Source organism: Galeopterus variegatus, unplaced genomic scaffold (genome assembly GCF_000696425.1).
Source record: "Galeopterus variegatus unplaced genomic scaffold, G_variegatus-3.0.2 Scaffold1586, whole genome shotgun sequence".
Taxonomy (NCBI): domain Eukaryota; kingdom Metazoa; phylum Chordata; class Mammalia; order Dermoptera; family Cynocephalidae; genus Galeopterus; species Galeopterus variegatus.
This window is the reverse complement of record NW_007727697.1, coordinates 305234-320398: the sequence shown is the minus strand read 5'-3', so window position 1 is coordinate 320398 and position 15165 is coordinate 305234. Positions and strand designations below refer to the sequence as shown.

Below are 15165 nucleotides of genomic sequence, written 5' to 3'. Positions count from 1 at the left end.
CCCGCCAAGAATGTCCTTTCCGTTTGCTTGTTGTAACAATTTCATGGAAGTATAGTTGTTATATCTTCTTCCCCACCCACCCCCAGGTTTTTTGTGTGTGTGTATGTGGGTGAATTAGTTTGTTTGTTTTTCTTTTTTCTTTTTTTTTTTTTCGCTCCCACCAATGAGTGAGAACATGTGGAATTTCTTTTTCTCTGCCTGACTCGTTTCACTCAATATTATTCTCTCAAGGTCCATCCATGTTGTTGCAAATGGCAGTATCTCATTAGTTTTTATAGCTGAGTAGTATTCCACCAAACCTCTAACTAATGAGTAAGCTACAAAATAACTATTAATGCTTTCTCAATGGGAAGCTTAAAGGTTTAATCAATTATCATTAAAACATTTTAATTTCAGGATGCGAGTATGGAGGGGAGGTGGGGAGCAGGTGACATCATCCTAAAGATGACGACCTGCTTTATTTAACAGCCTATTAACTGCTCCTTGTGCAGTGAATATTCAATACTTTCTTATTAATTAATATATCAACTGTACCAGTTTTTCAAGACCAAGGCACTGTTCTATACTTATCATGTGTCATCTTTCTAGTCCTCACAAAACCTGCGGAGAAGATACTATTGTCTTCGTTTTATAGGCGAGAAAATGGAAGTGCAGAGAGGTTAAGCAACTATTCACAGTAATACAGCCAATAAGCAGTAGGACCAGGGTTTGAACCCAAGGAATCTGATTCCAGAACCACTTTGCTCTTAACATTGTACTGCCTCCTTCAAAATCACTACATAAAACCTAAAGTAAAGTGCTCATTTTTTTAAGAGTATTTACCCAGTTTAACTGTCTAAACTACAGAACGGAAAGAACTGGAAATAAGGCAAAAATGTCTATTTAATAATCAAATAGACATTCTAAGAGGATTTAGGCCCTAAATAAAGCTCCAAAAGGCCTTTGGGCTACATTTGGTCCATTTATTCTAATGTCAAACCCAAGTATAACAAAATATGTTATCCAAATTCCCAGTTCTCTACTCATGGCAGATAATAAAATAGATAGGGTTTAGTAGGCATTACAATGACAATGGGGAGAAAAAGACTGATGTCGGTCTGCAAGCGAAAAAAGAAACAATATTAAAAAGCAAAGAAACTCAAGGGCTAAAAAGAATACACTGGCTAGAGGCCATGCAGGGTTGGGATGAATGGCATAACATATTTTAAAATATACTTAAGGTTTACCCAAGTATACTTACTGATTAGCAAGAATCACAATTTAAATTAAAATTTCAACTGAAAGACATTTCACATCTTAGAAAGTCATAAAAATAGTTAAAATTTAGAAATTCCAGTTCTTATAGAATAACTGTAGCCACCTAAATTCTAATAACACCACACATCCTCCAAAAAAAATCAAAGAAATCAACAAGTAGAGCAAATAAAACTATTTGTATCCCACATCTAAAGCATAATAAGAGACAGATTACTAAGAACTTTAATTTACACGTAAGAGGAGGAAGAAACACCATGTCCAGAAGATCGAGCTCCAGAACTTATGCTGGAGCAGAAGTCAGGTGGCAACTAGGAGGAAAAGAGAAGAGAAAGAGTGGGGATCTATGAGTGTTAGAGCACAGCTATTATCACTCCCAGAAAAAGTAAACCACACCTTGAGTAGGAAATCCTGAAAACACATCTCAGATCCAGCATTTCAAAGGTCCAGCTTATTAAGAAATCTGAAAGAAGAGGCTTAAAAATATGTGGAACCAGGTACAGCAAGCTCAGAAAAGGTACCAGTTCTGAGGGAGAAAGAGGACACTTGGAAGAGAGAATACATCCAATAGCACAGATTGTGGCTTCTAAATATCATTCCCCACTAAAAGAAACCTCAGCTCTTTCAAGAAACTGCTGATTCCAGGTCTGGGACAGAAAAAGTATAATGTGGAGCTAAAACATCTAGTTGTGACAAAGGACAAAGAAATGCTCAAAAACCGATGGTTACGCACCAGGAAGACAGGCATACCAGTGTGAAAAGACTTTCACTGGCCACATGTGGAACAATTTGGTCATCAAAATGAATAATGATAATAATGGAATACAGCACACTGGATAGTAAAATAATCTATGAGTTCATATCCAACTAAAGAAAGGGGATGAGGCTAGGAAGAAAAGCTTTTCTTTTATAAAAGCATGCCAGCTAAAGTAGAAGAAATGACAGAACAAGAAAATCACTATTTTGCAACTACCAATGTAATAATGAACTTTGTAAAGGGTCAAGAGATGTTAACTTTCATGAGAAAGCTTGCTGGGGAAAAGAAAAAAAACAATCATGAAGTCTCAAGAGCATCACTTCACAGATTACTTACAAAGGAAATGTGGCATCTGAAAAATCTGACAGATACCACTTTACCCAAGTGATCACACTTATCACATCACCAACACAGGACAAACTGATAGATGTGTGTCCTCATGTGGTGCTCTGAGTCCACATTACCTACATAATATTCTTACCAAGAATGGTTAACCTGAATCAAATTATGTGCAAACAATCAGACAAACCAAAATTGTGGAACATTCTATAATACAACTCAGTTGGACTCATAATAAAGCATTAGTGTCATAAAAAAATGAAAGGCAGGAGAACTATTCTAGATTAAAGGAGATAATATTTAATTGCATACTGACTTTTTAAAAAAAGCTAAAAGGGACATTATTGAAAAAGTTGGGTAAAACCGAATTTAAAATATTAAAATACGTTGCATAGTTACAAATTTCTAGAGTGTAATAACAGTATATAGTCATGTAGAAATGTCCCTGTTCTTAGGTGATACATGTTAACACATTTAGAGGTGAAGTGCCATAATATATGCAGTATATTTTCAAAAATGTTTGGGAGAAAGAATTAAAATACATATATATATATAATATATATACATATATACATTTTATATAATAAAATATATATATACATATACACACATGCACAGACCCACACACACATTACAGAAGAAAAATCAACCTTATTTAATTAAACTGCTGTTTGTCACATTTCTGTTACTTGCAGCCAAAAGCAATTGTGATTAATTACTCTAAAAATTGTTATACTGATACTGGACATCTAATAACAAATTCATTTATGCTCATCTATCAGAGAAGGAATATTTAAAAAACAAAATAACTAAATTGAAAATGTAACTACAAGAACTTTTCTTAATGTTAAAAGATTGCACAGCATATGGTAGAAGTTTAGAAAAGAAACCCTGAACAATACATAGGCTACAGTGTAATGCTGAAATTACTCCTATCCTTTGTTAGCAATAGCTAAAATGATAGAAAATTATTTTCAGATACTATAGAAAAAAAACCTTTTTACTTGAATTCATATTGTTTCTTGAATGAGACAGGTCTCGCTGTTCTTAAATCACTTTTGTATTTATACCACGTGGATCCCTTATCTTTGATTTTCTGGTTTTGAATTGAATGCTTCATCCATTATGCTCTTTCTCTATTTTTAAGATATGAAGATTGTGCCAGAAAAAAAGATAATGACATGAAAACATAAAAGAACGGTTTGTGATTTATTTGTTGCCAAATATTTATTTTTGGCATTTATTGAAGTCAAACAAAATGAAGATTTTCTTATGCCACCTGCAGAAATGCTTAGATATTGTGAATCAAGGTCTCCGGCCTATTGTTTGACCACAATTCTCAAAATTCTAAAAATAAAAAAACCTGAACAGAGTAAAAGCAGAAAAGCTACAGGATCCCAAAATAGATAGAATAAAATGCTGCCTTTCATTTTTTTTTGCCTATATATAATTTTTACTAAAAAACCAATATCAGTTCATTTTTCTTAAAATATTTTCCTAGAGAAATTTCTGCATATCATAGACAGGTATAATATAGCTCATGAATTCAATGTTCCCATTTAGCCTGGTTCCTATAAACATAAGAACAGAGAATAGGCAAGACTTGTTTATTTTTCCAGTATAAACTATATTACACACCAAGAGCTAACATAATAAAAATTATCTGTACAATATTTCAGTAATTTATAGTGCTTTCCCACAAAATTATTGTTTGTTCTATCAACAATAGACACATAAAAAAATAGACAAATTCAAATTTTCATGGTAGAGAAAAACAATAAATCATCTAGTATGGGATTTGAGCCAATATTGTAGGAAAATGCATAAACCTAAAGGAGAAGCATGGGATCTATTTTAGGCATAATTTGCATAAGATTATTTCTTCATACTTTTGTGTGTACAACAAGTAAACAGAATCTAAGATTCAGATCCAAATTGGACCCAGACTGGTTACTATAAAGAATTCTACAAACCATAAAATGTTTTTAACAAGAAAGCTTCCCAGTATCAGATACAGCATGCACTCCAGAGCTCAGGCATCAAAACTGAGTCTCTGCCATAACATTTAATGAGAAGTCAGTCTCATAACTGAGCAAAAGTTAGTCGATACGAGATGTTTAATAATATTGCAGTTAGAATGTACTGATGTCCAATTTGTGATGTTAAGACAGGGCAAGTTTGAGGAAATGGACTGGATTTTGGCCAGAGTCTCTCCATGCAGACTCCAGTCCATGAATAAACTCTCTTTAAAAGGTTATTAATATATTGGATATGAAGTGTTTTTGGAATGTGTGAATATACTTTCCAATAAGAATAATGGTGTAAATGGTTAGGTTATCAGGCCACCTCACAAGCACCTATTTAATCCACGATACTGATAAAATGTGGATCATTTAGATTTTAAAAAGCAAAATCCAGTGTTTTCTGAGCTCCTAATTCAAGACTGTTAAATTGTTAGCCAATATGATGGCATTGCGCTGACCTAACACCGTTAAAATTTCAACCTGTTTGCCTTACAATGCTGCTTGCAAAGTGAACGCTCTACAAGTGTGAGAACATCATCCTCATCATTAATATATTATGGTAGAGGCAACACAATAGCAAAAACATAAGCAGAGCTTAGGAAAACATAACTGGTTTAAAGTCCCACTTAGGGACTTTGGAAAATTAATGTTGCTGAATAGTCACTTTTTGTATTCAGTTCAGTTGAGCAGACATTTCTAAAAGACCTATTCTGTGCCAAGTCTTCTGCTTAGTGTGTCTAGCATTGGTTTTCAACTTTGCACAGAATCATCTTCGGAGTTTTTAAAAATACAGATACCCAGACACTACCTACAGAATCAAATAATCAGACAAAGGATCTCAGACAAAAGTATGCAGGCATTATGAGGAGACAGCATATTCAGAATGAGCAGTAAACGGAAGGTGAGAATTCAGATGCTTTGATTTAGGGGAAAAAAAGCATATTTATATGTACTTCAAAAGCTCATGAAAAGATTTGTACTATCTTTTAATTCTATTTTTCCACAAGCTTTTTGAAGGACCCTCATGTAAGTATGAAGACTAATTCATTGCACATCTATTAGAAGGACCAAACCCAAAACACTGACAACACCAAATGCTGACAAGGATGTCGAGCAACTCTCATTTGTTGCTGATACTCTCATTCATTGCTGGTGGGAATGTAAACAGTACAGCCACTGTGGAAGACAGTTTAGCAATTTCCTACAAAACTAAACATACTCTTACCATACAATCCAATAATTGTGCTCCTTAGTATTTACCAAAAGTAGTTGAAAACTTTTGTCAACATAAAAACCTGCACAAGGGTATTTATAGCCATATTATACATAATTGCCAAACTTGGAAGCACCAAGTTGTCCTTCAGCAAATAACTGGATAAACTGTGTGGTACATCCAGAGAATGGAATATTACTCACCACTAAAAAGAAATGAGCTATCAAGCCGTGAACAGACATGGAGGAAGCTTAAATGCATATTACTAAGTGAAATCTGAAAAGACTACATACTATATGATTCCAACTAAATGACATCCTGGAAAGGGCAGAACTATGAAGTAAAAAGTTCAGTGGTTACCAGGGTTCAAGGAATGGAGGGAAAAACAGGCAGAGCATGGAGGAGTTTTAGGGCAGTGAGACTACTCTGTGTGATAACTATAATGGTAGACACGTGTCATTATACATGTGTCAAAACCCATAGAATGTACAATACCAAGAGTGATCTCTAGTGTAAACTGTGGGCTTTGGGTGATGATGATGTGACAATGAGGATTCACAGATTGTAACTAACATACCACATTGGTGTGGGAGGTTTATAGTGGTGAAGGCTGTGCATGTGTGCACACGGGGAAGTATATGGGAACTCTGAACTTTCCACTCAATTTTGCTGTGTACTTATAACTACTCAATAAAAGTCAATTTAAAAAAAAAAAAACTAATATATTAAAAAAGTGATGTTTGTAAATGTTGAATGGGATTACTGATATAATGTGATTATTCCACAAGTTGACTCAGCACTTACCCAAATATCTAATGTGCCATACACTTTCAAGTCTCAGAACCTTAAATCAAACATTCATCTAGCCTGTAGGCTCTTCCCTCCCTACCACCCACTCTCCACTTACTAAAATTCCAACTGTTCTAACACTTCAAGATCCAGCTCAATATGTCACCAAGTTCACGAAGCTTTCCCTGATCCCTCATCTTAATTTTGGGTATCTTCTTATACCTCTCTGTACCATGTAATATCATTCTGTTTGGCTCATGCTATTGAAAGAAAACTTTTAATTAAATGTGACGTTTAAAGACTCAAAGATTATATCTAAAAATCCAGATTTCTTACTACTCTTAAAAACAACAACATGACACTGTTACCAGATGGGAATAGGGCAGCAGGTACTGCACTAGACATCCCTCTCTTTGTGGCCTCCCCAACAGTGAGGCAGAGCTGTCGCCATTTATTATTGTCCCTGTGTTGCTTTTCTTACTCCCTCCTGCCTTACTCACTCAAAGTGCCTGCTGACTTCAGTCTCCATTTGAGGTTGTAATCCCTGTTTAGTTATTTATACAAGGGTACTTCAAAAAAGTTTGCAGAAAAATTGAATTAAAAGATGATACGAATCCTTTCATGAACTGTTTGAAGTACTCTTATATGTCCCTCACACGTTCCAAATTGTAAGTTTCTTGAGAGCAAGAACTTGTTTCTCATTCATCTTTATTCCTCCTGTACTCTCCCATCCAACCACAGTATATATGAGGGTATTTCAAAAAGTTCGTGCAAAATTAGAACTAAAATATCATATGAATCTTTCCACGAATGTTTTGAAGTACTCTTGTATTCATCAAATATTTTCTGAATTTAATAAATTATTAATCAACAAAATAGAAAAAATGTTAACAATTCATTATGAATGTTGCTCCCTACGCTTTAGCAGCTGGTAGCAACGCTTCTTTACTATGTTTAACTTCACTTAAAAACAACGATATCCTTTTTTACGTCTAAGTCACAATTAGGCTCTTTTTGAAGGTAGAACGAGAGGCTGAAATGCAGAAATGGAAGAAAGAGATCATGACTTGAAGGTCTACTATGTGCCAGGCACTGGTACTAGACTAAATAATTAAATGAAGGAAGGGCAAATATACCAGTTAGTAGTGCTCAGCACATCCCTAGGGATAAAAGAGGTGGATGGGAAGAAACCTGTGTTGAACCAGGTAGGACTAGCATTCCAGAACAGCCAGTGGGATTCTGCTTCAAGCAGTATAAAGTTGCCAGGTGAGGGAGTGTTTACTTTGCATAAACTTTGCGAACACTTAACAACATTTTTAGTAGTGAAGTGAGGCCACCTGAAGAGTCTTTACTGGAGGCCCTGACTTAATTACACCTGCAGTGAGAAAGTCTCACTAGATTCCTAAGGAAAACAGATCATAAAGAAATGTGTCATATAATCCCTGCTAGCAAAACAAAATAAGAAAAATTTGAAATCAGAAACAGTAGATTTCATTTAAGAGTGTAATCAGCTTTAATTAAGGAAAAAACATAAAGCAAATAATTTGGCCTAACAGTATTCTATTGCTTGAGATGCCGTACTGTAAAACTTTTTCAATTAAATTTTTTATTTAAGATAATTTAGATTCACATGTAGTTGAAAGATATAACACTGAAAGATCTCTTGTACCATTTACCCAGTTTCCCCTAATGGCAACATCTTGCAAACAAGGATATTGATATTGATACAGTCCAGATACAGAACAATGATCCCCACAAAAATCCCTCACGTCGCTATTTTATAATCATATCCGATTCCCTCCTGCTCCCCTGCCCACTTCTTTAACCTTTGGCAACCACTCGTCTGTTCTCCATTTTTATAATTTTTCGTTTTAATAATGTTATGTAAATGAATCATACAATATGTAACTTTTGGGATTGGCTATTTTTACCCAGGATAATTCTCTGGAGATTCATCCTGCTGAAAAATCTTTTAATTAATGCCAATCATGGAACAAAACTAAAACTCAGTAAAGAAAACAAAGACCTGGGGTTCTCTGATGAGTCATATGAAAGCGGAGGACACAAGAAAGATTAAATTTCACTGTGCTCTATTATCTATAAGTGACAGGTTTTTCTGATGTGTTTTCCTGCCACTATGAAGACATAAGGACATTCTCATTGTCAAATTGTCTTACTTCCAAGACTGTTTTATACATTGGAATTATAAACTTTTATGCTTGTGTGGCCATCAAGGTTTGTGAAGCTTATCTCAGAAAACATGGCTAGTTAAGTAAGTTCAAAAATCATCCTTATTTATATTAATCATATGTATAAGAATTTACAGTGAACTTGTGGAGTTCTCCCACCTAGAACTAAGTTTTTGCTTTCACACTACAAAAAAAAAAAAAAAAAAAGATTTCAGTGGAATTGCTGTCATTTGAAAAAGCAGCCCTCATGATGTGTTTTAACCACTGCAGTGAAGACACAAGAAAATCTGTCAGCTCCAATATCTAAAAAACCACAGTGATTTGTTCTCAAACTTTTCCTTTAACGCATTTAGGATGTCACTCATAACCACTTTTAATATGTGCCAAATTCAGCAATAAAATCTCATTACTAAAAAAATTATTTAAAAAGAAAAAGCAAAATCCTAACCAGATGACTGACTAACTTTCTACTCTTCATCATTTTTTAAAATAGTAATCGAATAAGTTCATCTCACATTAGCAAGCCTGTAACACAAAGAACAAGCTACATACAATGAAAGAGTTTACAACCTGTTGCGTGTTTATAAAACACAAGCCTAAAATCTATCCCTCTTTTAACCAGAACTACAGTACTCTGTACTTGTGACACAATTTCTTAAGCATGTTAAAACTGGTTAATCACCAGACATATGATTACTAGATGAAGCACATACTCTATTAATTTTCTAACTTAGATGTTTAAAAGAAAAAAGAAAAAGAAAACTTCCCAAGCAGATCCTTCAAATGTTTGTTTAGGCTAGTAAACTACAGAGAAAAGTAACAGGATGTTATTTTAAACATTTTAATAATTACCCGCAGGGCCGAGCCCGTGGCGCACTCGGGAGAGTGCAGCGCTGCGAGCGCAGTAGCGCTCCTGCCACGGGTTCGGATCCTATATAGGAATGACCCGTGCGCTCACAGCGCTCACTGGCTGAGCGCGGTGCGGCCGGTCTCAAAAATGACAAAAAAAAAAAAAAAAAAAAATTACCAGCAGAGTGAAAAAATAAATAGCATGCAAACTTCTACTTTCTTAATAACCTCACTATGTATACATATAAATGTGTATACATGCATACACACACACACACCCCATTAGGACCAACTTCTTTTTTTTTTTTTTCCTTTTTGTCTTTTTTCGTGACCGGCAACGGATCGCAACCCTCCGTGTTGCTCCCGCACCTCGCTCAGCCAGTGAGCAGCCGGTCTGTATGTGGGATCCGAACCCTCGGCGGGAGCCCCGCCGCGCTTCCAAGTGGCGCACTGTAGCAGTGCGCCACCGGGCCGGCCCAGGACCAACTTCTTTAAGACAACCTTAAACTACCATCATTTTCCTGCTTGAGAAGGGCCCTAAAGATAATGCCAGTGGTTCCATATAGACACTGGAAGTTAACCAGTATAATAGTCCATGCTCCTTACTCCCTGGTAGCTGACTAATACAGGTCTGTCTCTCCTGTCCAAGAGAAAACTCCTAGAGGGCAGGGATCTATGTCTCATTCATCTTTGTATGGCCCACAGCGCTAGGATCTGCAAATTGTTCTGCACAAGGAGGGCACTAAACAAGAAATGTCGAATGTTAAGAAAAAAAAGATGTACTTAGAAGAGATCTATAGAATTCCAGAATGCAATGTGCAAATTTTCTAACTTCTAAATCTCCCAAAGAGGGCAGAGAATATAAAAGCTTAGTGGCACTATGTGTCGAAAAACTTATGCATGACCTCTAATTGATCTATGACTCAATTTTCTCATCTGAACAATGAGGATAAGACACCTGATTCGTAGGGTTCTTAAAGGATTACACAAGTTAGTATAGTAAAGTCTCCTTAGATCAATGACTCGAGCACTGTACACACTACTGAAGAGTTAGCTACTCATATTACTGAAAAAGACTCTTATAAGAAAAGGCCACGCAGCCCTGCAAAAAGCGCTTAAAAGAAATTAGCCTAGGAGAGATAAGATCAAGGGTTAGCAAACTTTTTCTGTAAAGGGCCAGATACTACCATAAACATTTAAGGCTTTGCAGGCCAAGACGCAATATTCTCAACCCTCGGAGCAATTATTTTCCTGAAAAGCTAATAGGTTTCTTGCTTGTTCACATTTTACATTTTAAAATTTAAGAACCACTCTTAGTTCGAGGACTCACATAAAAACAGGCTAGATTTGTCTCCTGGCCTCTCGTTTGCCAACCCCTCGCTAAGATGATAACACAGTCAGTGCTTTTTAAAGGCAACATAAAGAAAGGTGGTGAGTTAACCAAAGTTCACTGAAAAACGTGCTGCCCCAAACTTCTAAAATTAAGACAGGGAGAGCCTGTGGTGAAGAGTCGGGACAGGCACAGGAGTAGGGCCTCAGGAACCAGCAAGGACCTCGCACGGCTCTCCGGGTCCTACCATGCCCCCTTCCACACTTACTCTCAGCAGCGGCCCGCGGCCGATCACCGTCTCCCCGGGCGTCAGGGCCACCGGGGGGCCGCCGTCCTGCGGCTGCAACTCGAAGCCCCCGGACATGGCAGGCGAAAACTAGACCCCTTCGCAAAAAGACAGCCCCTGCAGCCGTTTCCGCCTTCCACAGACACGCGCGGGGCATGGCCGGGCCCCGAGAAAAACATGGGGGTGGGGAGTAAAGCGTCCACTCTGGGGTACGCAGGCCTCGGGGGCAGGGGCCCCAGCGCCGCTTCGGGAGCCCCGCCCCACCACCCGGACCAGTGACGCACTCGGGGATTCCCCTAACGCGCCGCCTCAAAATTATTGTTTAAAAGCCCCTGCTCATCCTCCCCCCCCCACCTCGTCTGACCGCCCACCCGTCTCGGAGGACGCCGGATCTTGTAGTCCCTAGCGACTTCCTTCCCGTCCTTTCCCGAGCTGAGGCGCCCTGGAAAAACTACCAATCCCAAACGGCAGTGCGCACTCCTCTCTGCGCCTGTGCGAGTCGGCAGGACGTGGAGGACTATGGGGAAGGATTCGAATGCCGGATGGTTTAAATCGTGGGAGGCGCAGCTACCGCTGCCAGTAGGTAGGAGGGTCTTCCCTTCCTTATAACGTTGGCGCTGGCACGCTGGGGCGCAAGCACAGCCTTCCCTCAGCGGCCTACAGCGACGGTGACAGTCAGTGCTGACGGTGGTTGTTCACCTGTCAGTGCTCCATGTTCTTGGGACTGGAGCAGCTGCAGCCTGCGCGGGGCACACAAGGAGGGTGGCTCAGATGGTACGTGGGGTTGTTACCCCCGGCCTGCGGGGTCCCCAAGAGCTAGTCTGAACCGGGCAGTGCACGACCCTCCGACTGAGCTGCCTCCCGATCCCTCCCTCCGAGTGACAGTTGAAAGGGGGATGAGCTCTTACCTAACCGGAAAGGTAATTCGGGAAAGCTTGGTTCACAAAGGAGAAGGGGCAGAAGAGGGGTCGTTTTCCAGGCATCCAGGCGAAACTAGGCGTAGAAGAAAGATTCCTAGTGGGACTTTAGGAACCTCGCCAAGGCACCCCGACTATTCAACTCAAGTCTTCATTTGCCTCCTGTGTAATGTCTCGGGAAAAATAGTAGCGTTTAAATACACTGTAGCGTTCTCGTAATATGAGATTCTTTTCAAGAACGTGGTGGTTTAGCTTTGGTTTGTATTGATGGTGAAAGAGGCGAAGGTGTGTGGCAAAAACTTGCACTTGAGTCATGCTCTTGTTTACATCAGTTTGCTTTCTTAATTCCCCAAACTCTCAGGAGGAAGTCCTCCGTTGAACACAGACACTGCAATTCTAACCACCACCGCTAATTTGGATCATAAACAACGTAATTAGTGGGAGCCACCGCGGTCTTGGCAAGTCCAGAAATACACAGCTGAGTAACAAAACTAGAAAAGAGAATTGTTATTAGCTAAGTTAAAAAAAAAAAGAAAGTATTTATCTGTATCTCCAACCCCTCCTGCACAACCACCCCCCATTATAAAAGGAAGTGCAAAATGGAATAAACTGATTTTAAGTAAATACAAGTTGTCTTTTATGCAAAAGTAGCTCAATGATGTAATGTACCCAGCCGCATTTTCAACTGGTTTCAGAAGCCTACACCATTCACCTTAGGAAAATTAGCTGAAACTGGGCTTTAAATCTTTAGTCACATGCTATACTTGGCTGAGTTATAAACATGGTTTATACTTGTTACTCACTGTTGGTTGATGGCCTCGGTGACTATTACTCTAAACTCATAATTAACTATGCATGCAAGGACCATTCAAGGGGCCATTTATAAATCACCAATCTATAACTAAATTGAGTATTTGAGACTTCGTATCATAACCGGGATCTCATCCTCTTCTCCGTTTCAGGTGGTATTTGCAAGCACCTACGCATTAGCTACGGCAGATTTATGATTGTCACAAAGTGAAAATGAAGAACTTAATGACAAGGCTTCAGTTACCACAGAACAAGCAACCAAGAGTTTAATAGGATTGACTCAGCACATCTCAAAAGTACTTTCAGTAAGTACTTGAATGTTCTCACAGTAGTCATTGCTACTGCTAAACTCAATAAATATGGTCTGATGTAAATAATCATTTCTTTTTTTACATAATGTTCTTGGGAACAAAAACAAAGTTTAGAAACAAAACCGTTTACTAAAAATGTTTTTAAAAAATGAAACTAATGTGTGTTGAGTGCCTCCCATGTGTAATTCAGATGTGAGGCTAGATGTTTTGCACATTATCCCTGTTAAACCTTGCAAGAACACACAGGAGAGGAGCAGTGTTGGCCCATTTTATTGAGATTGAGAAGCTGAAGTCAAGAAAGTTCTTTAAATCATACCCCAAAATATCTGACTCAGTTGGATTTAGAGACTGATCCAAAGAGGCTGAGTATGTTTAAATTTTGCCTTTTAGGTTACATATGAGGATAATTTATTAAAACATCAAGCTATGCAGAAAAACTCCAAGAGGAACAATAATTCAAGAGTTTCTGACATAGAATTGAATTCTGTGGATGCTGAGAAGGGAAAAAACGAGAGTCAAAACAACTTTGTTGAACTGCTGCCTCCAGAAGTAGCTCTTAAAATTTTCACTCATCTAGACATTCGGAGTTTGTGCAGGGCTTCAGCAACATGCTGGAGCTGGAATTACACAATAAGAAACAGTGACTTTTTATGGAAACCTCACTGCTTGACTGTAAGAGCTGTGTGCCGAAGAGAAATTGATGATGATCTAGAAAGTGGCTATTCCTGGAGGGTAAGTTCAATCTTTGCAGTTTGCAGTTTTTTTGACAGTGCTATGGTAACAAGTTTGAATCAACTCTAACTTCCACTTGGAGGTAGGATTTCATATTCAGAATAACATACAGACTGTGTTGACTTTTGGAAATTAGTTAAAGTTGAGTTATTCTTTTCCTGCCAACCACACTATCTCCCATCCATCCTTTTACATTTTTTAAATCCTATACTCAGAAATTTTTCTCTGTTAACCAGAAGGAAAGTGACTACCTCTTTTCACTCTGCCTTATCCAAAACCTCCAGTAAACTCTGTGGCTCACAATGTATATATACGCATATACGTATACATACACACATACACATTAATTTACTAATATATGTGTATATCAATGTAAATTCTTAACCTTGTTAGCCTAGTCTCTCAGCTTCCCTAGTTTCAAACAAACTCACTAACCAACTCCTTACTACATTTTTTTTTTAGTGATGATGGTTTACCTCTTTCAGGTAATACTACTGAGGAATTACCAGAAGAGTAAAGTGAAACATGAATGGCTAAGTGGCAGATACAGCAACATATGTTCTCCCATTAGCCTACCAGAAAAAATCATGTACCCAATGGATGTGGACACATGGGGGGAAATTCTAGAAGCAGAACTGGAAAGATAAGTGGAAAAATCAAATAGATCTCATAACTTTGAGAGTTTAAAATTAAAATGACTCCTAAGTTGCAGAAGGTGTATCTTTATCTGTCCATTGTTTTTTTGTTCACCTTTTACATATTTAACAGGTAAAAAGTGAAGTAGAAAATATTATAAAAGTAAAGCTTTATTTTATTTGCACTTTAGTAAAAAATATTTTTCTGGTTTAATGTAATGTGGAAAAATCATGAAATGTTATTTTTATAGGAATATAATGATAGAGTGATTTCAAAATGTATTGTTTCATGTATTACTGTTCGTATATCACAGAACTTTAAATGATAGAGTTTGATTGGTATTTTCTGCCTAATGATAATTCAAAAATTCTGAAAGCTACTTGAAGAACCTGACTGAAAGATTCATTAAGTAGTAGACGTAACTAAGCTCATGGGAAGACTAAGTGAAATTAATAGCAGTATGTTTAAATGAATGATAAATTTGCATTTCAAAAACTTTAAAATTTCCACTTCAGTGGAATCATATTGAATTGTCAAATAGTGGAACTATTTGAAATGTGTTAAACCTATGGTTTAGTTTAAAATTAATCTGATTTTAGGGATAAAATTTGTTAGATTAAGATTTCAGTTACTTTCCTGTAAACCTGAATTGCTCTCAGGGGCTGAAGATGTGTGAAGGTTCCAGAACACTTAACTACCCTCAGAACTGCCACACTATTTATCTTGTTA

The 15165-nt window shown here is 37.6% G+C and overlaps 2 protein-coding genes across 5 annotated transcripts in view; one reads left to right on the top strand and one right to left on the bottom strand.

Moving 5' to 3' along the window:
* Nucleotides 1-11241, bottom strand: part of APLF (aprataxin and PNKP like factor) — a 79667-nt gene extending 68426 nt beyond the window's left edge. For 2 of the 3 annotated variants that reach the window (XM_008577836.1, XM_008577837.1), the window contains exon 1: nucleotides 11013-11241. In XM_008577836.1, the coding sequence (XP_008576058.1) occupies nucleotides 11013-11108 (96 nt within the window). In that variant the 5' untranslated portion in view covers nucleotides 11109-11241. The remainder of the gene's footprint in view (nucleotides 1-11012) is intronic. The other variant, XM_008577838.1, reaches the window with a different exon arrangement.
* A 334-nt stretch (nucleotides 11242-11575) lies between these two features.
* FBXO48 (F-box protein 48) lies at nucleotides 11576-14827 on the top strand. 2 transcript variants are annotated; one of them, XM_008577835.1, is made up of 4 exons: nucleotides 11576-11613; nucleotides 12910-13062; nucleotides 13459-13800; nucleotides 14286-14827. In XM_008577835.1, the coding sequence occupies exons 3-4, from the start codon at nucleotides 13495-13497 to the stop codon at nucleotides 14445-14447; spliced, it is 468 nt and encodes a 155-aa protein (XP_008576057.1). In that variant the 5' UTR covers nucleotides 11576-11613; nucleotides 12910-13062; nucleotides 13459-13494; the 3' UTR covers nucleotides 14448-14827. The 2 variants fall into 2 exon arrangements, with proteins under 2 accessions (XP_008576057.1, XP_008576055.1); XM_008577833.1 differs by lacking the exon at nucleotides 11576-11613 and adding an exon at nucleotides 11894-11950.
* The last annotated feature ends 338 nt before the right edge of the window (nucleotides 14828-15165 follow it).

Bases quoted from the DNA above. Each gene is read 5' to 3' on its own strand.
- FBXO48 (XM_008577835.1), top strand. From the start codon at position 13,495: ATGCAGAAAAACTCCAAGAGGAACAATAATTCAAGAGTTTCTGACATA. The intron at 13,801-14,285 runs GTAAGTTCAATC...TACCTCTTTCAG, and splicing joins AAAGTGGCTATTCCTGGAGG to GTAATACTACTGAGGAATTA.